Source organism: Lineus longissimus, chromosome 4 (assembly GCF_910592395.1).
Source record: "Lineus longissimus chromosome 4, tnLinLong1.2, whole genome shotgun sequence".
Lineage (NCBI taxonomy): Eukaryota > Metazoa > Nemertea > Pilidiophora > Heteronemertea > Lineidae > Lineus > Lineus longissimus.
The window spans coordinates 10,238,258-10,265,522 of record NC_088311.1 but is presented as its reverse complement, the minus strand read 5'-3'; the positions used below and the strand labels follow the sequence as shown (position 1 = coordinate 10,265,522).

At 38.8% G+C, this 27,265-nt stretch overlaps 1 protein-coding gene across 5 annotated transcripts in view; it reads left to right on the top strand.

The window, feature by feature from the left end:
* LOC135486260 (uncharacterized) overlaps positions 1 to 21,222 on the top strand; it is a 43,895-nt gene extending 22,673 nt beyond the window's left edge. For all 5 annotated transcript variants that reach the window (XM_064768932.1, XM_064768933.1, XM_064768934.1 and 2 more), the window contains 4 exons: positions 15,486 to 15,700; positions 18,845 to 19,141; positions 19,876 to 20,097; positions 20,356 to 21,222. In XM_064768932.1, the coding sequence (XP_064625002.1) occupies positions 15,486 to 15,700; positions 18,845 to 19,141; positions 19,876 to 20,097; positions 20,356 to 20,501 (880 nt within the window). In that variant the 3' untranslated portion in view covers positions 20,502 to 21,222. The remainder of the gene's footprint in view (positions 1 to 15,485; positions 15,701 to 18,844; positions 19,142 to 19,875; positions 20,098 to 20,355) is intronic.
* The last annotated feature ends 6,043 nt before the right edge of the window (positions 21,223 to 27,265 follow it).

The window sequence follows — 27,265 nt, the reverse complement described above, 5'->3', positions numbered from 1 at the left end:
TCAGGTGATCTCAGGGACCGAAGTTTGGTCCAATATGATTCACCACTTGACCACCAGGGGGCAAAATCCAAAAACCTTAAAAATGTGATTATTCCTTAACTTCTTGCCCGATTGCCACCAATTTGATAACATGGGTACATCTAACCACCATACAGTATATGTCACACAGGTTTTTAATTTGACCTTCTTGTCAAGGTCACAGAGGTCAAATGGCGTAAATTCGCCGTCAGGCGGTAACTATGGCACGTTTCTTAACTACAATGACTATTGATCACAAATTAATTACACATGTACCCCTTGGTCAGGTGATCTCAGGTACCGAAGTTTGGTGCAATCTGATTTGCCGTTTGGCCTCCAGGGAGGGGGCCAAATCCTAAATTCTTGAAAATGCCATTATTCCTAGTAATGACTTGCCCGATTGGCACCAATTTTATATCATAGGTACATCTAATTCTAACAACCATTCAATGTGTCACCCGGGTCTTCTTTGATTTGACCTACTTTTCAAGGTCACAGAGGTCGAATGTACTGTAAATTGGCCATTTTGGGGAAATTGTAATTGCTCGGACCTACATCAAACCTAACACTACATGACACAATACCATGCTCTTTATCCATCTTTCCTCCACATGAGGTGAGCACAATGGCCCTGGCCATTTCATTATAACTAAGCACCATGCCCTATTGAAATCCTAGATATAACCCTGGTACCAGTTTAAAAAAAGTTCTAATGAGTCTTGTCTGGTTCTTGAGGTGTCCACAGAGGTCTCTTGAGCAAGCTTTCGTTTGATGGTTCTACATTTTGCCCCCAGGTAGCATGTTTTGTTGCTAAGTGTAGTCTGTCGTGCTGTTGTTAACTTTCCTGTCTGGTTGTCAGGTTGTAAGACATGCTAGTACTGGGTCAGAACACTAGATGTCAATGTTTTCTTCAGCTCAGGCAGGCGTTCTTAGGTGCTAAAATCCCTTTATGATTGATTCATATGAATTGAATAATCCAGCATGATTTTAAACTGTCCCATGCTTGCTTTCCTTAAGCATGAACTTTTTGATGTTTATAGGGCCTAGGACCACACACAATTTCATTACTGACTTCGTGATTGGACAACATAAAGCCGGGCCAACACTAAAGTAATCGATTTTATAGAGTTCCTGAAAAAAATCTGCTTGGGTTTATGTACGTGAAATTATGGAACTGACCGGAAGGGGATGAATTTGATCCCAACTTCGGTAATACATTAGCGGTATTCCGTTTAGTTATATCTATTAACCGTTTGCAGATTCAAAATATTTTCCTATTCGTGTCTTTGTGATTTCTTGGTGATAGAGAAAAGAGTACTCATAAATATCGCGCTGATAAAGAAAAGCACACTCATAAATATCATGAAATTAAACGCCATATGGTCTATAAGTGATTTTAAAGCGCTACTTGTTCAGTGAATTTGATCTGTCATTATCGACTATCAGATATGATTGCTAATCTCGTTCATGTCAGCTTATGTCAACCATGGTGACAGCAATAAACAATATCCGTATTTCAATGAACCTTCATTCCACTCATCACAAACTCAAACATAATTGATTCAGGGATGATCTCAAAAGTACACTTCTGATGCGAAGGTACCTGGAAGTTGCAGGTTGGAGGATCTGACTGAAAAGTCAGATATAATCAGACTCACATTTGTCAGAAATTGTTTGCTGTTATGAGCCCGCACACATTTTGAGTGGGCTATAATCTGCAACGACTCTACCATCTGAAGCATCTGTTGCAAGCAAGTGGCCAGCAGTTTCACGATAGCCAATGCAAGACAGATCTGACCCGTGGCTCCCAGAAATTGTTAATGCCGGTTTGTTGCACCTTCAGGGGAATAAACTGTGACCAACACTCTACCCACTCCAAGAAACCTCGAAATTGGCAAATGCAATAGGAAATGCTCATAGTCATACAGTGAAAGATATCATAATCATGAAAGAAAATTGATATGGCATTTTCAGTCCAAGTTCTTTGCTGATGAAGCAAAGCTGAAATATCATAAAATTCTGAGCAAGTCCCTAATGGAGTTCTATAAGTTTGAATGGGAGGATGTTGGCCTGTTCACAAACTCTAATGGCACATTCTACCTCTGAATCAGTTGGGCCGCGTGAATCAGCCCGGGGATGAGGATTAGTCAACGCATTTGTATGGTCAGTAATTCATGTCATGTGGAGTTGGTAAATATATTTCTTGGAGCAATCTTTTATAATTGTTGGATTATTTCTCATATTATGACCAGTGTTTTGGATATGTTTGTGAGATTTATTTTCTATTCGTGGACAAATACAACAGCATGCACAGCAAGAATTGCCGAAAAAAGGAACACGATTTTCTTCACAGGTGCATAGATTTGTATTATCAATGCAATACTCGATAAGAAATTTTCATTATTTAATTTTTTTCATGGCAGCTCTGTTGGATTAGTGGAAAAGTGTGCAAACAGTTAATCTTTAATGTTTTTGTTCGGTCAAACTTTCAGTATACTTTTCTTTTGCTGACTACATGTCTATCCAAACCATTTCAGTGTTTGTGTTCTCTTCAATTTGAGATATGTGGACAATTTGATTTCTCAGACATCCGACCACAGAGCAAGAAGCTTACCTTATCTGTTGGAATGTCGCATGGATAATGGTTGGTGCTGTATCTTCTTACATTGTCCAGTCTTAACAGTAACATTGGATAAAACTATAGGAAATTCACTGTTCTGATCAAACTGGTGATAACCGGCAAATTTTGGAGCCTTTCAAGTGAAAACTTCTGACAAAAGTAAAAATTTATTCCACAGAAATCGTTTTACAGTAAATGCAGCTAGTGATCAAAAGATGTTGCAGGGATTACTTTTGGTGCTGTATCTTCTAACCTTGTCCATTCCTTCCTTGAAAATACTTTGAAGAAACTATAGGTATTGCTGCTTTTGGTGAAACAAAATGATTTTGGAATTAAGTTTTTGGATTTAATCAACCGATCCTAAAAGTAATTGCGACTTATATGGGATACCAACAATTTTCAGCAGAGCCTAGATTGGTGAGAAAAAGTTGAAACATGGAGACCTGGTTTCACCATTATGTGAAAGAAAACCTGTCAGTCTAAGTGCATGTAAATTGACAGTCATTACTATTCCAATTGCAGTGTCTCCAGTAATGTTCCATTTTGCTTTGTGTGTTTAAAGGATAAGCACTTTATCAGAGATTTCGGTGCGAAGAATTGGCAAGACTTTTGACAAATAATGGCATGATTGATCAGCAATATTGGCTGTGATCACTGGGTAAATTGAGCGAAGACCCGAAGTCAACAATGACATAGGGCGGAATGGGTCGCCACAAGTTGAGATTTTTAAGATAGTGTCAAAAGGAAGTGAATATACTTTCACTGGTTGGAAGAGTGTTGCTTTTGAAGGATATCATAAAACCGGTTCATATAGTGCGATGACATCTAAAATTGGCTATTACCGTTCATGCGTGGAAGTCACCATTTTATCAACAAGAGCGGGGAATTTCACTCCCCTATTCATCAAGCTAGGCGAGCAGGAGAAAGTCTATTAATGCAGATAATGTGCAGTGAAAGTGCTTATCAATGAGATCTCATAAAGGAATCCTCAATTCTAAAGATATTGTGAGAATATAACTGAGTGGGTCATAAGTATACATTTGCGGTTCAGACTGATATTTGGACGCGGCCACCATGGACGGCCACTACAAATTTACCGCATTTCCTCAGCTGAAGCCGGCAGCGGGCAGAGAGAAAACATTCAGTACTGTAAAAAGTCTAATGGAAACCCGGCAGAATACTATGGAGAAACTGGCCGATTTCAAAAGGTTTATTCAGGATATCAAGCAGCGACAACAGACTAGATTCCCGATAAGTGTGTGCACTGTCTAGTAAGTACCTTGTATGGATCTCTATCACTGGGGATTTCCATTTCAAATTGTTCCAATTACTAGCCTTTATCAGTAATTGTTCCAATTGCTTTTTCCATTTTGTCAAATTGCTATTTGGTCGTTTGTGGTCCTCCTTGAGGAACTCATGAAAAAAACTACTCACTGAATCCTTGTCTGCGAGGGCTAATTTACCGTTTCCTTAAAGCGCCTTGTAAACAGTCAGTTTTTGTTGCTGCAGCCTGCAATTATCATTGCATGCAACAAAAATTGCTCATTTGCGGTGGTCATTGCAGATGCCTGTGACAAGAATCGATGATTGCGATCAATATCAATCTGAGCGATTCTTGGTTTTACTCGCAGACAAGAGATCGTTTTGTTGCACATAGCAGCAATTTTTGTCGCAGTTCACAGCAATTCAAATCATTTGTTTGCACTGTGCCGCTTTATAGTCTTTAACCATCATAAACATTTCTTGTGGATAGCCAACCAACCTATTTGTGTGTTATAAGGTTTTGGGTGGAATCTATACCTCACATTTATATAGTCTTTACCGCTTGTGATCTTTACCGCTTTTATTGCTCGTAATCTTTATGTTCTATATTTACTCTTATTACGAGGTAAGCTTTAATAGCCACATATATCTTCAGTCATATGTCATTTGCAAAGATTTTATTGAATCCATTAACCAACATCTCTCAGCTCACTCTTTAAATGACTCGAAGTACTCATGAAGCTGACACCATTTGATGGCCGGAAAACAGCATAGCTAACACCTCTCTATCAGATGCTGTGCTGGAGTTATTGATTTTATACAATCAATCACGCCTCAATTTTCATCATTCTGGACCCAGATCAATTAAATTTCAATCAGTATTGGACATTTGATCTGATGACTTGTGGCGCATTGAATCAGTTGTGCTCAGCATTTCCAAGAGATAGCAGGTCAATTAGTCAGTGTGACGCGGCCAGTTCTGTGAATGGCCTTTTATTTTGAGCCTTGCCTCATCCAACTTTTGTCTCAAAGTGAATTTCACATGGAAAATACTATATGTATGCCCCTCCACTTCCTGCGCCTCATTCGGTATCAAAGAAATCGATGCATCAAGTCAGTAGACTATGGAATTCCGATACGCAAGTTTCTGAATGGTGAATTGTCCACAGGTTCAGCAGACCAAATCTAGCTGACTGATCTGTGCTCGAGTTTTAAAAAGAAAACCAGAAGATAGATTTCCATGGGCAAATTGTGCAAACACACTTTAGACAAATTGTATCTAGTCTGAATTAGTGGTTTTGTAGATGGCTGGATTATGGACAGGTACATTTTAAAAAGAAAATCAGAAGATAGATTTCCGTGGGCAAATTGTGCAAATTCACTTTAGACAAATTGTATCTAGTCTGGATTAGTGTTAAATAAAACCGGACAATCTACTCAAAATTCTAAATCAGTTTTGATCCAGCCAAGTTTGTCTTTTTTTGTGTCGTCTGTCACCAGGTAGGTGACACAAATTTCAATTTGTATTCCATATATTAAAAGCTTTTACCGCGCATCACCTGAGGATATTATTGTACCAATGTTGTCAAGGGATTTACATTGCAAATCACTAGCATAAAGAATCCATTTTACATTTAATTATTTGTACTGTAATGGATATTTACATGGCGAGACTTTCGTAGATGGCTGGATTATGGATAGATTACTCCAAAGGAACATACAGGTCCTCATGTAGAGTAGGCCCTGCCAAAAATACCCCCCCTCCTTTTTTTAGGGAACCACTGGGAATGGCTGTCATTAAGAGGGGTTTCGTGGTTACTTAAACATTTTGAATTAAAATTGACCAATTTGGGACCAAGTTAAGGGCTGACAGAGGACTGCGGTCTTTTCGGCGATGTTCCACTCTATGATTTCTGGGATGTAAGTCAGATTCAGAAATAAAGTCATTGTAATGGTAAGTTGACTGTATGTTGAGAGGAGAATGGGGGTACCTGTCGCGACGTCTAGTTATAAAAAAGGCCCCATCTCAATTCCCAATAGGCAAATCTTGACCCAGTTTTCTGGCTCTCCGAAATCCCACTGAAGTAAAGGGTGTCTCTGGCAATTTTTTGGTCCATCCTGTCATCCCATGAAAGACCATTCCCCCACTTAATAGTTTACAAACCTGTGCCCTCACTCGGCAGAACTGATCCTGCTTTAGTTTAGGCTTATTTCAGGCCTACATGACTATATCTGATCCAAGATGTTTCGGCCCATTCCCCTAAAACTCCCTTATGGATTGTTTTTCGTAGGCTTAGCATATATAATATGGCTGGTAACTAATCTGTTGTGACTAAATAAAAACTTGTTAAACTTCGCCATGTTTGCTGTGCAAAACCCACCATTAGAAACTAAACTTTTTGAAATTGCCCAGTGATGTCGATAACACTTTGGACAAACAGCCCTCTCTAATGTGAAGACACATAGGTAATTATAGAAAAATACTTGCGTTCAATATTGGTTGTTATAAATTCTCGACACAATCGATTTTACCTGTGGCATATATTTCCTAAATGCATGTTCGTATTGATCTCTTCTTTACATATTGCACGGATGGTTTAAATTCATACCATAGTGTTTCACGTTGTGTTTGGAATAAAACAACGGCTTTGGTGGTAACCTGCTATATTTGATGCCAATAAGTCACTGACGTGCTGCAAGAATGATGTCTAATACTCCATTTGACGTCCTTGCATTTAACGATAATGTGCAGGATTTGATAAAGGACTTGTGCATCTGAATTCGAAGGAATTTTCATGTGTGCTTCTTTCTGAGAACCGAAAATGGATTCCTATGTGACTTACATCAAATCGATCCGAATGCACAACGGGAGGCCTTCTACGTCATATCCAAGAAAGATCTTGAAGAATATCTACGGTGCTAACTCCTCAATTACCTTGCTCGGTGAGGGCCACTCGTTGCAGCTGCAGTATAGTCGACCCAAGACTACTATGATTCCCTTCAGGGCTATGACTTGGTAGGTGATCATTATGTGTAGAGTTATTGAGGGCTTGTCGAGGGGGTTTCAATGTTGTGCCCCACCCCTTGTCGTGTTGAAATATTCAGGTTCCTGACTGTGATGATCCTTTGTCTCTTCTCTGACTGTTTTGAGCATGTCAGGCTGACAGGTTTAAAATTGCCCTATCTGTGGCCTGTCACATTCAAAAATGTTTTTCTTCAGAGATCATTCTTAACACCACTTTGATTAAAAGCAGCAGAGAAGGGGTCACGAATGAGAGTTCTTTGGTGAGGTTCTGATGCTATCGTTACGAAGATGGAGGCACACCCTGCCTTGTCAATGATGCTGTAGAGCTATGTGTCTTATAGCCATCTTGTTCCCTTTAACAGATGAGTAACTAATCCAAGTGAGAACTCATTGTAATGATGATCAGAAATCTATAAAGTGACCTTTTCACCTATTGCAATATTGATTTGGAAGCTGGTGCTATTTTGAAAATACATAAACATAACTAAGGTCAAATGATGTATATTGGATATTTTTGCTTTAGGGCATATTGATTATTGAAAGAAAAACAATCTTTAATTAAAGTGAACTCATAAAAAAAGTGGGCATCCTGTGGGAAAAAAGAGGGATTTTTGTCAATTTGACCAGTGGGCAATCCATATTGAGTTTAAATGTCCAAAGCTTTTACATGTCTACTCATCAACATGTATGCCTACCTGTTCAAACTCTTATTGAAATTCTAATTTTTGCTCTCAAATATTAGTTCATCATACTTAACCGACATCTCCAGGTCTCAATCAGTCATCCAACTTAGTGTACCTTCCTTTTTAAATGGATATTGAGATTAGACCCCAAAGCATACATCCCAACCATTTCTATCGCTTCATGGTAAATTGACAGCATGCAAGCTTATTTTGAATACAGCATATTACGCCTTTGGCAGTTTAGCAAGGTTTCATTTATCTCTGCTCTACACATTGTATTGGTATTGACATAGAATAAATGCACAAGGCTGATATATCATGCATTAGATTGGTTTTGCAAAGTTTACGGGAGCAGAATGCGGGGATGTAAAATCGTCTTGTCCAGTCCTGTTTTTGCAGGAGCTTTCCAAGGTTTATGAATGGGATCTATTTGCTCCTCAGCCAAATCAAATGTTATGTAAGTATACCTATGTTATGTTTACTTTTGCCTGGGTGCATAACACCCACAATTATGATGTTACAACAGCCAAAAGTGTCTCAGCATTTGATATTCTAATTGTCAGTCAGTTGCACAATATTGTACCTTGGTGGCAAAGTGGATCTATCGCAAAATAGCATGACCACACCCTTGGGTATGTGACCTTGAACTTGACCTTGACCTTGTGTCCTTGAACCCAATTCCCCTTGACACTGTTGATTCACATTTCCAGTTTCATTGGTGGAATTAGAAGATTGCTATTGGTGCATTGCTCTTGTCGCGTTGTTACTGCATGACAAAGCATGGATTTGTCATCTTTGGGACAGTCACCTTTTTGGCCAGAAAGTGCCAATATTTTGGCTTTCCCAACTGTAGGCTGCTTAAGTATCAGTATCAAGAAAAGTCTTTATGTAGTACTAATAGAACAGACATGTGATTATCGAGGCCTTGAGACTGTTTTGACAGTTTTCCTCCCCCACCCGTTATCTGTGTGGAATAATTTATGAGCAGAAAAATAGATTTTTGGGGGGGTGTTTGAATTTTGAACAAAACCGTATCAGCTTTTGAACCAATGTTTATTATCCCTCGCTCATTAGGTTTTCAGGTGTGTATAGATTTCTAGGTAGGCCTTGTTTCGTATTGTTCAATTTGTCGATTCCTTGATAGTCCTATTTTTCGATTTCATTTTTTTTCTCTTGAAAACCTTTTGTTATCATTGCCAGGTACATGTAACTAAATACAATGTCAAATGAGGCCATGGCAGTCAGGTTTTATGATTCAGGTCCCCTGGTGATCTCATGTCACATTCAAAAGCACACTTTTTCAAAAACGTTAACACTTTCTGGGATAACAACATGATTACAACAGTTACAGTAGAAAACCTTTGAAAAGATTGAAATAAAAAAATATGGAAATTTCGCGACAAAGAAACTTTGCACGGTTTACATAGTTTGGGCAAAGAAACATGAAATTTGGATATACTCCAAAGGGAAAATTGGTGTCTGATGCTGTGGGAGAAGTTGGAACTTTCCTGTTCAAACTTCGTTCAGATATCGACCTATGGAACGGAATGAATGATGATTTTGTCAGTGCGAATAGCAAGTTTGACGAAGGTTACTCTTCTGTGTTGGTAACACTATAGTCGATCGTCATCTATATTTCTGAAGGATTTGAGACTTTTGAAACCTTGGTTGGTCTTTATTGAGTAATATCCTTATTTCGTACATGGATATATAGTGATGCCGTTTAGTACTAAGCTGCAAAGCTGGTCATTTGGTCCTAAACATAGCGGTGTTCTCCCTGGGCTCATGGATGAAAAGTTTCGGGCTCAGTGGTTGGTGATCAAACCCATGTAAGTAACATTAATTTTTGCCACCATAGATACAGGAAGTTTTGAATTTCTTCTGTATTGTGTTCAAGCTGAGGCATGTTGCTTGATACTGCTTCAGTTCTGGTTGGTGCCAGATAAAACCTTAAAGGGAATCTATAGGCAGGAGCCAGTAAAATACATGAAATTGCCAATAGGGATCTCTCCCATCTGACAGTATATTGAAACTATTCACACTTGTGCAAGGAATATATTTCATACTGAATCAAACACCTATAAACTGGGCATATTATCAGTGGTAGATGCATGGCTGCTGATATCATTCAATCCAAAGATGAAAAAGTTTACCTCATTGCTCCTGCCTATAGTTCCCCTTTAAAGGCCGGCGTGGTTTGCTCTATGTAGGATTGTTTGTCACAAGAGTTAAAACTCACACCAATATTAGCATCTTTCTATTAATTTAGTTATCATTGATCCGTATGATGTTGGTAATGATGTAAAAGCTCTTGGTCAGATTTTTTACATCATCTGTGTTTAAGATTGGTTTGTCTTGACAACCAGGCCAGGTGAACCCCTCAGGGCAAATAGGCCTAATAAATGGTCATAAAAACAGAAGGATATATTAGTCAAATTACGTCAAGTCGTGAATTCAATCTTAATTACTAAACTTGCATTTATAATGGATTATGGATCCGGGGACATATTAAGCATGATAATTTACTTTATCTGAGCATGTTTGGTACCAGTCTAAGCAGATTGGTGACCAAAGCCATTACTTATTTGTTATTCTTCACCTGATTATTTGTGCCGTACTGTTATTCTTATCATACAAATTTTTCCGCATGGATCAGGGATTACATGCAAAGTCCATAAAAATACGGTTTCTTGTCTAAATGGGTTTTTATTACGAGTCTTAAGTATACTGTTCTTGTCTCATATGTATGTGTTATTACTATGTTTTTCATCATTTATGTTTGACTACCATTTGGTAATGTGCAAGATCGTGCAAGGCTTCACTGCTTGACCGGTAGTGCAGATCTATGTATCGGACATTGGTTTGTGGTCACCAAGTCGAAAGGATGTAGACACTAAACGCTAGATTTTGCTAAGCAAACTATCAAATACATGGCCATGAAGTCTTTCAACTGGAAAGTTTATGTGTTCAAAGCAGGACTCGGCAATTTGGATTGAGTCGATTTCACGGTTGATGGAGATTGCTGTTGGCTTCCTAACATCGCTGGAATTGATTCTATGCCAAATGAATTTGTAAAGCGGTAGAAAACCCATTAATTCAGTATCTTGATGTGAGGATAACTGTACTCTGAAAAAACAACCATGAAGGAACCTGAATCTCAAGCTCCGTTCGTAAAAAGCTTTCAAATGACGCTCCACAATACATTCCATGCCATGGATGTGACGAAACAACTGGAGAAGCGACCAGCCACCGGTGCGTTACCAGAAAAGAAGCCACCACATCCGAGAAGAAAATCAGAAGAACGACCCAAGGCTAGATATAGTGGTATCTCATCCATAGGCAGGATTATTGTTCCTCATTTTCCGTGGATGTTTAGGGTTCGCTTGGACCGCCAGGCCACGTGGTCGGCAAGTTCACCCCCTTCAGATTAGTAAGTAGTTCATGTCGTAATTGTCATCAGAATCCGGGTTTTGGCTCACGCTACTGATGAAATGATGAAGGGGCTGACATACTCTATAGTTTTACCACTCTAAAACCAGTTGATGAGTGTCAAACTTGGTTATGGTTTGGTCTACAGGTACTTCATAGTGAATGTGTCAATTAAAATAGTTCGTTCAAATTGGTTGCAGTTAAAGCTACCAGTTTGGTAGATCAAATTGATTTTCGTTAGGTCCATGACATTGGTTTGATTTAAATTGACTGTATTATTTATGCATCATTGCTTGTCACTCCGTCACCAGTTGATATCATGGGCGTTATCTCTTTCAGTTAATCCCATTCGAATTTTCATGTTAAGACTTAACGTCTCCGTTGAAGCTAACGTGGTTTTGAACAACTCGGCCCTGGACAGTATCAGGTCCTTGACAAGTAATTGTAAATGGGTGTCTCCCAGCCATCAATATTTCTATTCCCAAACAAATTATTCTCTATTCATTATTTGTCACTTTTAGGTCATCTAACACTTTCCTGGCCAATATTGGCAGGTTGCCTATGGGCACAAAATGTTTCTCTCCTACAAAAACAAATCGAATTCATTGAAATAACATGTCCCTCAGTCAGTCCTCTTTCAAGTTTTTTAGTCAAGTGGCATGTCTTAAAATAATTCCCTTCTAAAAAATGTTTATATTCTTTTGAGTGCAAGTGCCTATGTCTTATGTCTAGACCATGTTGAAGTCCGATCAGCAAACACCCATTACTTGGGCATCAACACGGGATGACCTCTTTTAAAGGCTTTATAGTTTACTTTTGTGGTCGTTTCCATGAAAATGACACATGCCACTGGCAGCCCCAGAGAAAACTTGCCATTTTTAGCTCAGCTGACGAAATTATATCAATATGTTAACAGTATCGAGGGTGAAAGAGACCTACCAGGTACTTTCCATGTTGTGTACATTGTACCCATGTATTTTAGCTGACCGCCAGGCCCTTTGGGCCTCTTGTTGGCAGATTTGGGGTCTACCATTTGATATTCTCAGCATACATGCATGTGGCATGTAGTATGACTGACTACTGGCTTTGCCTGGCATTAGAAAAAGGAAATAGATATAGTTGTACCAACAGTATTGAGTATGAGAACGTATGGCTAACCCATTTGAAGTAAAAAAGCCTGTTTTTTGGCATTCAAGCCAATTCTGTAAGATGTCAGCTGCAGTTGACCAAACTGTTTTATACATGTTGTAACAATTCATCAGTCATTTAATGCAGTGCCATGTTTTCCTCACCAAGTTTGACTATTTTTCACATGAAATGGTAGTAGTGGTACTAATAAGCGGATGTTGATCCTTGATCACACAAGTCCCAAATCTGAGTTACCATTGCTATATAGGCCTATCGACTACGTTCAAATTAACTGACAGTGTCCATAAATCAAACTCCAGTGTACTGTGCAATAATATATAACATATTCAAATGCTTTTTTTTGCAAAATGTTATACTCCATCTCTTAATTTGATAAGAAAATTAAGTATAAAATAAATATGACAGATTTGACAGATTACTGACGTGATCGAAATGAAGTATTAATTTTCTTCACTCGGATTATTTGAATTTGAATTGATAAGGAACACATTTCTGTATACTTTTACCTGATAACATGAATAATGGGGTAAAAATAAACCAACTTTATCAGTATGAAAATGAAAAATTACACGCTTGTTTGCATGGTATTGAATTGAGTATGTTTCGATATATTATACTATATGATTATGATATGCCGTCTTTCAGTGTGTCGCCTCCTGCCCCTGAGCTTCTACCCATGCCTTCACATTCAAGCTTTTTAATGACAGATTATACACGCTGATGGTTCTGAATTACTTTCAACCATGAAAAAACAAATCATCTAGCTGAGCTGCATGAATTGATTGCGAGATTATCGAGTGGGGTTGACCAGACTTAGGCATGTTAGGCCTAGGTAAGTCGTTGACTGAATTGGATTTTGATTTTGGTTGGTAACAAGTCATGTTAGACATAGACTAGTGGAGCTAAAAATTTCAATAGTTGAATTTGGTGTGGATTGGGGGACCTCAGATGTCTTCCATGGAAGGAACGTGACTGAAGTTATCCTATATTTAATGAAAGAAGGGACGCTACCAGTTTGGAAGGGTTTGTTCTTGATTGGAAGGCTTTCTACTCTACCTGTTGATCATCTCAATCGATCTATCCTTGTGTCTATTGAGTATTGCACTGTTCAGTAAGAGGAGTTTTGTTCAATATTTGGTGCTGTTCAGATTTGCGGGAACATTCTTGCTTGATTTCGTGTTAAATAAAAATGAAGAATTCTCAAACAGTGAATATACCACCCTACTTTGTTGGCCCAGATTCTACGGATAACTGGACTTTGTCAGTTTCTGTGTTGTGCATGTTGCTTCGCTGGATTTCTTTTTAACTCCAAATATTTTCTTAATCTTTCACGCCACATTGGGGAGTGATCATCATCATGGAATCCGTGCCAAACTTTGCGTTTATTGACAGATGACCTCAATTTATATTTGCTAACTATCCTTGAATTCAAATAATTCGAGTGAAGAAAATTTACACTTCATTTCGATCACGTCAGTAATCTGTCAAATTTGTCATATTTATTCAATAAAATTGTGGTATAGTTTGATAGGTTATTCATGAATTGCCCCAGATTCTATGGAGGATAATTCTACAGTCTACTGTTATCTTTGACATTGTCAGTTCCTGTGTCATGCTACATGTCGGCAGTACGGTCCGCTCTCCGAGACGCATATGTCTCCGGCCTCTAGGCGCTATCATAAGGTAAGATGTGTTTTGAGCACAATTTTGAATCGGAAAGCCCATTGGTTGAAAATGATTTGAAGCCTTGAAAGTGAGATGTAGTAAATCATGATGGCCTGGCTCTCATGCCCTGGGGTGCTGTAGAATAGAACACTTTTGAGCAAAATCCTGAATTGGTAAGCCCATGATTGAAACCAATTTGAAGCATTGCGAGTGAGAGTTCACTCAACATCTGTAGCAAATTTTGATGTCTTCCCTATCGTGCTTTAGGGTGCTGCAGAATAGGACTTGCCTCTTCAAACCCTCACCATCTCCATCTGCTGAAAAAATTGGATAATATGATATGTTTAAATGTTTCTCATATGAACTCAATTTTAAAGTTGTATTTGCCATAGTATCTGTACCGGTTATGCAATAATTGTTGATGGTCCTAGACTTATTATGGGTTAGGGTTGTTGGACATTTTGTTCATAGGTTACTCTTTGCTGTACCCCTTTTCACCAGTTTTCAGTGGTGTATGGACATTTACTGATAATGTCTCTTATCCCAAGAACAGAATTTGGTCTGCTATTTGATGTTCAGTTGTGTTTGTGATGGTTTAGTATAACTAATCAGGTTTGTGATGGGCATAACTTTCTGTAATGATACGTGACACATTGCTCCCCGAGTGTCCCTAACTGGGGGACATACCATCAATCGATATTATTTCCACAATGAAAACTCCCTGTTTACTCCTCATTAGAACTTCAGGTGTTAAGCAGTTATCTTAGCATGACCTGGACATGGAACTATAGATAATTGAGCAAAAAACATTAAGAAGGTATCCAGCAGGGTGGCGCAGGAGAAGGTCTACCGGTCTTATGCTTTTTTGTCATTGCTTGCTTATTTTCCTGTTTTCCCAATTCAATGTGTTCAATAAATGCAACAGTGTCAGTGATTTGTGTAGATGTGATATATTGTCCAAAAAAATGCCTTTCAAATTTGCAGCTCATTGCTTATCGTGCCCTTTTATACAGGGAATTCATAAATTCAGTAATTTACTATACTTCAAGTCCAATTATACATGTAGAATTCTTTTCACTGTTTGATTTTTGTCAGTCAGATGCCTACGGAAATATACTTGTAAATCATCCAGTGTACCTTACTTAAGAGAGGGTGCTGCTTCTGACGTGTTTGAGAAACAAATTGTTTATGCTTTTGAAGCGTTCTTATCCTTCTTCTGCCAAATCTGATGCAGACTTAAAAAAGAACCTCATGTGCACCGTACACTCAAGATGGCTTCCTTGTTTTTCATCAAGTCTCTTTCTTTGCAGCAAATTCATGTTCAAAAGGTTATTAACCAGCTGGAATTTCTTCAAGTCATCATTGTCCTCGATGCTGGAACTGCTCGAATCAATTCCACCATTTTCATTCAAAGCAGTACGGTACTTCTAATATTATGAGGTTTGGATGGACAGCAACTGGCTCTGACCAGCTTAGGAACCAGTAAAGAGTAATGCATTTCCATTAGCCCGTGTGTACTGGTACGGGTGGAGAAAATGGGCATCCAGAGCGTACATCACAATATGCATTACAAGTCCTTAATTTCGGACACATTTTCAACCATACTCATGTTTTCTCTTTCCTATCATTCCAGTTCCTCAGCCACACCGAGCGGGGGTCCATACTCATCCACCGACATTGTGTCTTATTCAAATGACGTTGGTAACCGCCATATATCAAATGAGGAGTTCCGTCACAACAATCTGGCGGACACCGACCGAGATCGCGATAGGAGAAAGAGTAATGGACATGAGAGAAGACCAAATAGTTTAAATACGTCACCTAAGTCACTAAAAACTGAAACCAAAGGTTTGTATTGCTGAATTGATCCTGGTGTGTTAACTTATGAGCTTTCATTTACTAGTTTAATTCCATCCCTCGTTGAAAATGGGACTTGCGATTTTTGGTTCATTGGCTCAACCGCACCATGCAGGGCTGAAATGTTGCATTTTCTGAACCAATAATCTTTAAGGAGAGATGCACAGGACAAATAGAGTGTTGCATGACATCATGGCTGATGTTGGACACGTTTATGAACAACGTGTCAGACGTCAGTCAAAGATGCAACTTGACATCATGCAGCAGTTCAGTTGTCTTGTGCGGAAAGTTTAATGGTCCCGAAAACATGAGCACTGGTGTGGTAATGCTGTTGTTGGGATTTGAACAAAAAGTGGCAATCCTGTATTGTATTTCCATTCCCCAATCAAGCCTAACCTTTGACATTTTCTCTTTTATTTTAAAAACTTTGCTGAAGAATTTCCCGTGTTATGTGAGAAGTTGCTTGATAAAGCTTAAAATTGAGTGAAAGTCAAATACACTAGCCTTTAATTGACCCAAGCCAGGAAATAAAGTGGTCGCTGTCTTTACTGGAGAGTAGTCATGATGATTTTCTTTGATATTACCAATTAACAGCCCTGTTTTATCATACAGCCTTCCTTCCACCTTCCACCATCCTGCAATTTTCAATAAATTTTTCAACCTCCCTGTTTTATCATACAGCATTCCTTAAACCTTCCACTTGTCCTGCCACTATGCATACACAAGAAATCGGCAAGATGGCTTTCCTAAGTAGGATCTTAAACTTTTGTCCATTTGCATGTGGTTGATTTTGCACTTTTCATAGCCTTTTCACTTAATACTTGGGGTATCAGATCAGAGGTAAAAGCTATGATTCGTTTTTCATTGGTCAAGAATGGGCTGCATGAGTGTGATCCAATAGTCCATGAACAGGCATGCACGTTTGAATTTGTTGAAAATTGAGGACAAAATATTGGGGTAAGGGAAATCAAAAATGCAAGTACTCCAGTATGGCATCTGGGGCAGATATATTGGAGTCTGAAAACGTGAAGTATGTTTTTTGTCAATTTCCAAAAGTTCATAGCCTGGGGTTTTAGAAATTTCTCAAATAAGGGTGGGGCACCCCTGGAGCCACATCTGGGAATGACCTCGGATTGGGGATGAAGTCTAGGGGTTGCTCTCTAAACGACATGCTAGTCCCTATCAATCTCTTCAGAACAGAGGACTTGTCAAATTCTCTGTACTATAGTCTAAAACCACTCACTACAGACAGACTGCAGCTGCTGTACCACATAACTCTTGTCTGCAGTTGCAAATCACCATCAACATCCACTTGTTCCACCATTGCACAGTTGCATTTAATGCAGACGATGAGTTGTGTGAATCAGACACTTCACCCTCACACCGGATCCAGAAAATGTTTCCAAGATATATATGATAACAGAACTCTAACAGGGAGCAAACTGCTTTTGGTAACATTGAATATTGACTTCGATCATAACTGATGGTCAAATGTTCAGATCAGATTTGATTGTTTTGAATCATAAAATGATCTTCGTGGAGTTACTTGATTATAGAGACGACTTAACAGGGATTCACACTCCGCTGGTTAGAAGTATGAAATGTAAACAGGATAAAGTCAACAACTGAATTTTGGTCTTATGTTAGTCGAGATCTTAAGTGTTTGAAGTCAGTCAAACTGTCGTACTTGGCTGAGTTATTAAAAAGCATGTTAACTTTAATGGCACCGTTAAGTCTCGACATGAAAATTTGGATGGGATTATTAACTGAAAAAAATATAACGTCCTTTGCCCAGTTGTTCAAAGGTACATAATTCACGTTATCCCTAATGGTTACTTAAAGTATCCTTAAGGACGTTATCTCTTTCAGTTAAACCCCATTAACATTTTCACGTTAAGGCTCATTAAACGCTTCCATTAAAGCCAACATGGTTTTGAACAAATCCGTATGGATAACCGTTACGGATAATGTGACTTTTGTGCTTTAACCGGCTTCAGGGCCTTTCACTCGGCACTTATACCAAGCATCATACAACTGACTCTGGTACACGTGGATTCCGTGATTGTAGGTGCTGTGAGGAACTTTGATAGGTGGCAGTCTGGTCCAATTCACCGTACGGTCCAATTCACAGTACTTTGCTTGTCCAAAGGTTTTGTATTGTATTGGACTGGTAACTACATTGCTGCCATCTTTTGGCAATAAAGTCCAACATTGGTTTCGGACACCTGCCTGTTCTCTTTTGATTTCAAGATAAAGCTCTATTTATGGTATAATAGCTCCAGACCTTTGTTGAAATCCTCCATATCGATAACGTGTTCACCTTCTTTGTATAAGCTTGAATGTGATTCGCTGTCCCGTTTCTGACTATTGTGTTTACAAAATCTCATAATCTAGTTGTGTTGTATTTGTCATTTCAATACGATATTGTCTAATAAATAAAACGCTCTTTTTGACCCGGTACATTGAATTGAGCGGGTGTCTATCACGGTCGTCCTAATGATGTGTGCCATGTATGGGACACCCACCATACGCTTTACTATCAGGCGTACCACTTCTACAAATAGGACTGGGAGATTTGAGGGTATGTCTATTATACTTCAATGATAGATATCTCGCAATTAATTTCCATTATTGTAGCTTATAATCATCGCTAATGTCTACTTTTCAGGTCTGTGTAAAAGTGTTCAATCAAACCTCAAAGGTAGAACTGTCACTCTGAGTCATGGTTCAAGTGATGGCTGTCAGAAATTACTAGTCACTTGTAGCCTAAATGTACCCCACACAATAAGTCAACAACTAATTTTAAGTATTTAGTGATGAAATACAGTCAGATTGGAAAGTCAAGTTTTCATGCGAATACCAACAGAATTATGGACTATGTGCAAACTCTAGTTTCAACGATACAAGACCAATTGATTGTTGCATTACTTCAAACTCGAAACAAAGACAACCTGGTGTCGCTCACCCATTGCCTATCCAAGTTGAACATGTTTTAAATGGCATCAAACGGCCATGTGGATGATATCTAGCTTCGAATTGAATATTCAGAACCGGCCTTAGATCAGTGGCTCTAGAGTACGTTTTCCAAATGTTCAATTCTTGTAGCTTATCCAGTTATCACCGTTTTCCTTGCAGTCACAAATATTGAACGTCCTGGTAGGGAAAGGGAACAAGACTGGGATAACTTGCGACAATCTCAACAATTCGAGAGAGAATTCACTAAGGATAAGGAAAGAACACTAAATGTTGATAGGATACCACTGCCAGATGATCGAGATGACATTAAACCTAGTAACAATAAAGCTGCAGTAAGACCGAACTATTTTAAACCCATAGGAGCTCGGAATAACTTTGTTACGAATCGTGACCCTCAGATCATCGCCACTCATCAGATCAATATCCATCAGCACACAAGATCTCAGTCAGGGCCTAGTAAGTATATTGGGGTGTCGGGTGATGTGCCCACCAGAACTATTGTGGTAGCAAAGTCCCTTCTTCTTCCTAGGTGTTTTCTTGCCAGTCTTGGAGCTGTCGGTCTCCTCCTTATACCTGGAAGACCTACGGGCAGCCTGCTCTAGTCTTACACATTTGGGTGAAACTTACACTTTGACTCAAGGAAATGTTAAAAAATCATGCCGAATTAATTTTCACAACCCCAGAAGTTACACTTTCTATGGCTGATTTTAAAAACACTTTGTCACCAAGGATTTTACACTTTGCTGGAATTTATGTTGGCAGTTCTGCTTACGTGTGGTGTGGGCAAGTTCTGTCCGGAAACATTTCCCCCTAATGATATACTCGTTGTAATATGTCCCAGCTCTAAACAACCAAATTTTATCACCAGGAGTAAATATCCAATGAAAAACTTTTTAGGGGGGTCGGGGGGTGTTGGAAAAGGGGGTCAGTCCTTTTGGTCATTTTTCAACCAAAAAATAAAAATATAGTAAAGGAGTGTAGCTAACATAACTCTATTGATTCAAGAAGACCTTGTCTTGGAGAAGTTACTGCAAAAGACCTTATGCAGCCATCTCTTATACTTTTTTTTCTGGGGGTCTGAAAAGGGGGTGTTGGAGGGGGGGTGAAACACCGGCGCTGAAGGTGTTAATAGAGAGGTTCTACTGTATATTGATTTTCAATGACATATGCAGGTTTGTTTCATCTTTCAGGTCGGGAACCAGAAGATCTAGTTGCCATGGGGACAATCTGGAATCCAAACAATGTGCCGGTGCAAAAAAATGGCAATAACTCTAAATCATTCAACGTGAGCAATCCAACTGCCACCCAAATCAATGTGAACTCTTTGAATCCTGCCCTCACCATGTCAAGGAAATACCCAACGAGTCGAATCTCACAACTCGCACACAACTCAGGGAATAATAAAAAGGAAGGTAAGATAGTGCTGTCATCAAGATAACATTGTCCCTATTCTTGACTCATAAAGAAAACTTCATGCCTTAAAAATCTTAGTCCTGGTTGGATTTCGTATGATGCAACACCCCAAAAATATAATTGCTGCCTCACGGCGAGCGTTGTGGAATACTCACCTCAGTGCAAAAAGTTCAGTTGGTGTCAAGCCCTGGCCCAGAAGAAAGGGTCTGAGTGACTGCGTTTCAACTTTTCGTTAATCTCTGCCTTTTTCGTTTCAGCTGACCCACGCTATTCAGACCCAATCATTGGCGCCCCAGCATCTTTTCAACAGAGACTAGTTGAATTAGCAGCGTTAGAAAGTGAAACAGTACGCTGGGAAAGAAATAGGAAATTCAAGAAGAAAAAACAACAAGACACGTCATAGGCTTAGTTCTTTTAGGAAATTAAATTCTGTGATATTGCAAAGTTAGGAATGTCAGCCGTGCCATATGACAAGTTGGAGATTCTCATTTCGTGGAGTGGATATCTTACTGTCCACAGGACTTCGATGAAAAGTGTCGATAGAAAGCTTCAGTTTCTTGAGGACATTGCATTGGATTTGTAGAGACTGTTAAATGGATTGTGAGGGATATTTGCTTCTCTTCTGTTTGTGCTCAAACTTCAGACATTCTAGTGATTTGTAACTGTTGTGAAAATGAGTGGCCACAGGGTTCAGTGAAAATGAGTGGCCACAGAGTTTTGTGAGGAGTGGCCTGAGCCTGTATCTTACCACTGGTAATGTTCATGTATCAAGATGCACAGGACAGGAAAGAGCCTCTGTGAGTGTTTCCGCCAGAATGTAATTTGAGTGGGTGAAAAAAACGCATACAGTAAATGGGGCCCTCCTAAGATTTAAAAAGAACAACTTATTTTGTTTTCTTATTGAACAGTTAATTGACTAATCAATGTTAACTATTCCAATTCTCATCATCTGAGATGATGAATTTTTGCCTTGTTATTTAAGGCGTTACTAAAACTATCTGTAAATTAGTTCATGAAAATCATTCTTTTTCTGTGTAGATCGTTTGAATTGCTATGTAACTTTAGTTGCTTACACAAATTTGAATGAGATTTGTGATTGATATCGTTATTATTTGATAATAAAACCGTATCATTTAAAGAATAGTGTTGCACTTATTTGGATTGCTGTTATCAGGAATGAATTAAGATAAGGATTTGGAACTTCAGAAAAGAAGATAAACTTGTCTTTTTCAAAAGTGGCAGCCAAGACTTTCCTGAACTTAGATAGTTATCTTTATGGATGTCACCAATACAAACAGAATGCAACCTGATTCAGCTCTGATCTCCCTGAGATAAAGAAATACAGAGCATGTTGTCATAGTGCATACTGGTATGTCTTGGCAGTTGAGATGTCTTAAAGGGGGACTATAGGCAGGAGCAGCTGGGTTAAATTGACCATCTTCGGGTGACTAATATGCACTGTATGGCACTAGGTCATGTCTGATTTGGCACTAAATATATTCTTCGTACATGTGTGAATTGTTTTGTGTATTATGGGATTGGAGAGACCCCTATTGGCAACTTTTGTAACTTTAACTTGCCTACCTAGCTGCTGCCTATAGTATCCCTTTAAAAATAGGATTGGGTGACACCTGATGTATGACCTGATCAATGCTGCCTCCCTAATTCATCGCCCATCTACTATCACTTGATGGAGAACCGTTTTTGTCCGCCAGCCTGGGAGGAACCATCTAAGAAAAAGTTCTCTAAGTTTAAGCACCCTGCAAGAGAGGAATTCAAATTGCTGCAGATGGAAGATATTTTTGTCGCACACAGCAGTTATTATAATCGCAGGCAGCAGCCATTCAAATCATTCGTTTGCACGGTGATTCAGACAAATGTTTTGCCTGAGCTTGGCCATGAATGACAGTACACTTCACTAGAGTATTGAGAGACACAACAACACGGAGCTGGACTTTACGAGTTCTGGAACTAATGTGCTGCCATCTATTGTTCACTTTGGCACCTTGCTTGACAACTCGCAAGGCCTGTTTGAAAAATTAACTACCCGATCTGCCACCTACTTACATGTTCTATAACTAAGCTGTCTCCAAGCATGCCTTGATCCCACATTTTATGTGATAGGTGATCAAAACTATTCCACTATGAAAAGACAGCATGCTGTTGTCTGTCTGGACCTGATGTGGATATTATGCAACAATTGGTTATGACAGTTTAATGAAGATCCAGAAATTACCTATTGGCATCTTCAAAAAAGGAGGCTATAAGCAGGAGGAGACACCCCTATCACTCAGCAACTTAATCTGACCTATCTTGATCCTGCCTAGAGTCTCCCTTTAAAACAAGATATTTTAACGCAAAATAATTTAGTTTGTTGATAAATTCTATTTATTGATTATCCATAAATCACTTCTATCGAATATTGAATACATAACTTAGTAAACATACCAACGTACAGTTCTCGGTGTTTGCATTGTGTAAAATAACATTGAAACAATATTTCTATTGTTTTTCATGTACATGACAAGGGTCATTTTGCAATTTCCATTTGACCTCAAGCTGCAAATCAATTATCACAAGGGTACCTGACGGTTCCAGTTACTTTAACCCCTCAGTTAAAACCTCAGTTTAAAAAGTCTTCTGAAGTCTTTTGTTTAACAGTTGTGTTTTCTCTCTGAACTAACCAATAATCGGAGTGTCTTTTTAGCATGAAATAGACTATTGTCCTCTGTTGATCCCGAGATGGTCCATGGACCATTTCATTTTATCACAACTATACTACAGACTCCCAATGTCCTCTGCTGTCCATGAAGCTCCCTAACACAGGCTCTCCCAGTACTCTGCTGATCATGGCATCCCCTATTTTATTACAACCAAACCACTGATTCTCATAGTCCTCTGCTGATCAAGAAGTCCCCAAGTCTGGCCACAGCCATGTTGCATTCCCTGTAACACATGTTGGGTTTACTAACAGCAATTATCACAACCTCACCCGTCCTGTAAATACTGCAGCTATAGACTCCTTTTCCTATTTCATACGTTTTGGCAAAAATGCCTCTGGAACCATCAGCTAATTTCACACGATATGTCTTGTCATTTATTATAATCTCCTCATCAAAGAGAGTGTCTGTTACAGTGTAACCTTGCATTATCCTACAAAATTGCGCATCAGTCACAAAGAAGCTTTCCGTGGCAGCCAGCTCTTCTCCGCGATGATTGTAAATACCTGCGCCACAAACGTGATTACAGCCAACTAAGAAATCTCTCACATACTTGTCCCAAGTTTGTAAATAGTCCACTTGAACAGCTGGTATTTTATCCATTTCATTCTCTATTTTGCTTCTGTTTTCCAAAACTATCCCAGTGTTCTCCAAAAGCGTCTCGTTTTGTTCCTCCTTGTCCAACATGGTTCCCGTTTCGTTACTCCAAAGTGCTCTTAACAAATTTAAGACAAATTCGTGTGTATATCCTAAGAAACTGAAAGAGGGCAATACCTTCAAGTTGTTGTTCACAGTTTGTTTTGTCTCACACTTTCTGATTGTGAATGCTGTTGAGAACTCTTAGTCCTTTGATCTGTATGCTACTGGTTTTGGAAATGGCAGATATATGTGCTTTGATTTCGCTTTAGACTATCAAATTGATTATCTTCTATCATGACGTGTATATCCGTGGACTAGATCTCGTTGCATGCGAGTTGGACATCACAACATAGGCCCTACGTAAATCTGGTGTCAATTCATAAAAATCACTCTCGACAATGCAGTGCCTTTTGAAAGATGGCTAAAAAGAAATTCCAAAAGCAGGTCACTTATTCAGTTGAAAGGCGCCTTGGTTTCCAGTCCGATCAATGTCTTGAAAGTCTTGAAAGTTTGAAGAGCACCTTGAAAGAGTGTACCGGCTTTAAAATAGATTTACTCCTGTTCACAACTCAGTCTTGCTTGCATTTAAGCTATCTTCGTATTTTTCTTTCGCACAGATAAAATTCAGCATTCCATTAGATAAACTACTGAAAGGGAAATCCTCTCCGTGCAAATGGAATAATCCTCACCAATGAGAGTGTTTACCTGTCTGGGTCACAACAGTAGAATCAAGTGGCACAGTTCCTTTCCAATTTGCGTATTTATCAAACAGTTTTCTCTTGTATGCCCAACACAGATTAGAAACATAAAAATGTCATTTAATCAACGGTGAATACAAAGACTTAGCCCTCTTGAGGCCTAGCAGTATGGTTTAACAAGCCTATGTGAACTTGCTGTGTCGCCAATTAGCGGCTCAGAGGTAATGGAACTTAGTAATCCACCAATAACAGTGCTTGCCTTCCAATTCTCTTAAAGGCTAACACCATTTGTTAAAAAGTTTGAAAATTGTAATTGAGTTTGAAAATTTCCGATTGCACTAATACGTACTGAATATAAATTTCAGCACTACCGTTTTGTAAATAATATGTAACTACTATAGATACCAAGTTTCAGCAACTTTGTATGCATTATAACTGCACCACAGCATTATGTATAACTGCGTCTCAATTTTCCTGGACCACAGGCAATGTACCCCCTTTAACCTTCGTCAAAGAAAGTTTGCTATGTCAATAGTCTCCTAGGTGACCACATAATCTATAAGCATGCCTCATTTGGCGCGCTGAGTTGAGTGCCAATCAACTGGTGACTGGCTTCATGTAATCAAAAATTGAACATTATTGGATAAGCTGTAACTGCAGTTATAATGAGGTTTTTGCCCAGCATGCTAGAATTTATAATCACAGTAAATGAGGAAAATGTTTAAAAGACTTGTTTTTTTTGTACTTTCCATTTTCCTAGTTTGCCCCAAACTAATAAGATGTGGATGTTATACACCCTATGTGACATCTACTTCAACTTGCGAATGGCTTTTTCTTTATTAAGTGATTTGCATTTTTTCTAAATTGACTTTTTTCATCTATTATGATTTGTATGCACAATATTTTGTACTCGCCTGGGGTAGAACTACATGTATTCAACAGTAAAATAAGCAATAAAAGACCAAATAAATTATGATTGTGAATTCATTCGATTTCTACTCTGACGAGAGGTTATATAGCATTATATACCAATTAAGTAATCGAGTCTAGGTAATAAAGGTACAGGAAAAAAAGGTACAGGAAAAAAAGGTACAGGAAAAAAAGGTACAGGAAAAAAGGTACAGGAAAAAAGGTACAGGAAATAAAAGTACAGGAAATAAAAGTACCGGAAATAAAGGTACCGGAAAAAAGGTACTGGAAAAATAGGTACACAAAATGGTTTGAATAGATAAAAAAGGTACACAATAATATTATTTGAATTCTCTCTTTTTCTATTCATGACTTTAGGCATTGCATAGGCCTTAGAAATAGGTATATCAAATTTCCAGTATACCGTTATGGTTTTCAATAGTCAAAAACACGGCTATCAAGATCATGATGATTGTAAAGATTCTAGGACAATTCCCTCTGCAAAAAGGTTAACTGATAAATGTACCAATGTTCAAGATGATAGAGACCCAGTAGTTACGAAATGTGCCCCGCCAAAAGACGACAGACACTTCGCCATAGCAAAAGCTCACCCACCGCCAAGAAAAGATTAAGACATAGGCCGAGTCTGAACCAGTTGAAGAGAATAATATAAATATTCTTTTAAAATTGTGTACCTTTTTTACCTATTTATGCCATTTTGTGTACCTTTTTTCCGGTACCATTATTTCCAGTACCTTTATTTCCTGTACCTTTATTTCCAAAACTTTTTTCCTGAACCTTTTTTACCGTATACCCCCTCTAATACCATTCAAGTCGTCGCCATATTGAAAACGCACCGCAATAGTGACTGGGTCACCCAGGTGGCAGAGTGATTGGCCAAAACAGTTCCAAATAACCTTTCGATAGTTCTACAACTTTTTCCCAATATATCGTATTTATATACCTCAGTGATATAAAAGATAATGCTTGCAGTTGATTTTACATTTCAATGGCCTTTTTGAAAAAGTTTTTAGAATCGAGGTCAGCAGGGTCAAAAGAAATAGTTTTTGGCGCCAATGATGTCAGAGACATGGCGGATTTGTTCTAAAGTTCGAGTCGATTCTCTTGAAATCCCATTTGCCGATGCTCGCTGTGCCGGCTGTGATTTGAAGGGACAACTTAGGTTTGGGATCTAGGCAACCGAGATGACTAGTGTTCGAATTCCCTTCCGTGCATCTCCTCATTCTGTAGCATACTTATTCTCGCTAATAATGATTTTGCAAGTGTTTTGAGGTGGTTTGGATATGTCTTGCAAATCTAAGGCCAACGATTACATTCTGTTTTGGTGAGATCTTTATTGCAGTTAGTGATTTTTAAAGGCACACGCCGTCTGCCCGTTTACATTGGTCGTCGCTTGAATGAAAATGACATACTCCACTGCCGTACCGATACTCCAGTAAATATATGTGAATGAACGGCGATCCCCTTTTAACATCCTGGCAGCAGTGGTTTACAATCTACTCCCCCTCTCGATATGACGAAGGAGTATAAAAAGCCTGAATCTCAGTATGCCCTTTAAGTAGTTCTGATTGGAGAAGTCACGGTCGGACAGAAAATACTTTTCCACCCCAATGTAGCCTCGAGAAATCTTTTTTCTGATACGAATCATCCTCGGAAGTACTCGAACGCATGGAATCAGTTCGTGCTGCAGTTTGAAAATGTTTGTTTCGGTGGTTTTCTTCAAGATATAATAACGACAATGATAATAATGAAAATAATGACATGAACATGAATGAAAAGATAACAAGATAATAAGGAAAAAAAAAAAAAAAAAATTTGGCGAATTCACCGGGAGTCGAACCTGTGACCAGCCGAACCACGGTCTAACACTCTAAGCGCTATACCGTCGAGGCTTTCATGTTCACGTGTAGATTTTATTTGCCTGTTATCAACGAGCCAGGTGATGCATGACTAGATGACATCCCTCTTGTACCATTCAAGTCGTCGCCATATTGAAAACGCCCCGCCATTGTGACTAGTTCGCGCAGGTGGCAGAGTGATTGTCCGAAATAGTTCCAAGTAATCTTATATTTCGATAGTTGTACATATTTTCCTCAATATATCGTATTTATATACCTCAGTGATATAAAAGATAATGCTTGCAGTTGATTTTACGTTTCAATGGCCTTTTTGAAAAAGTT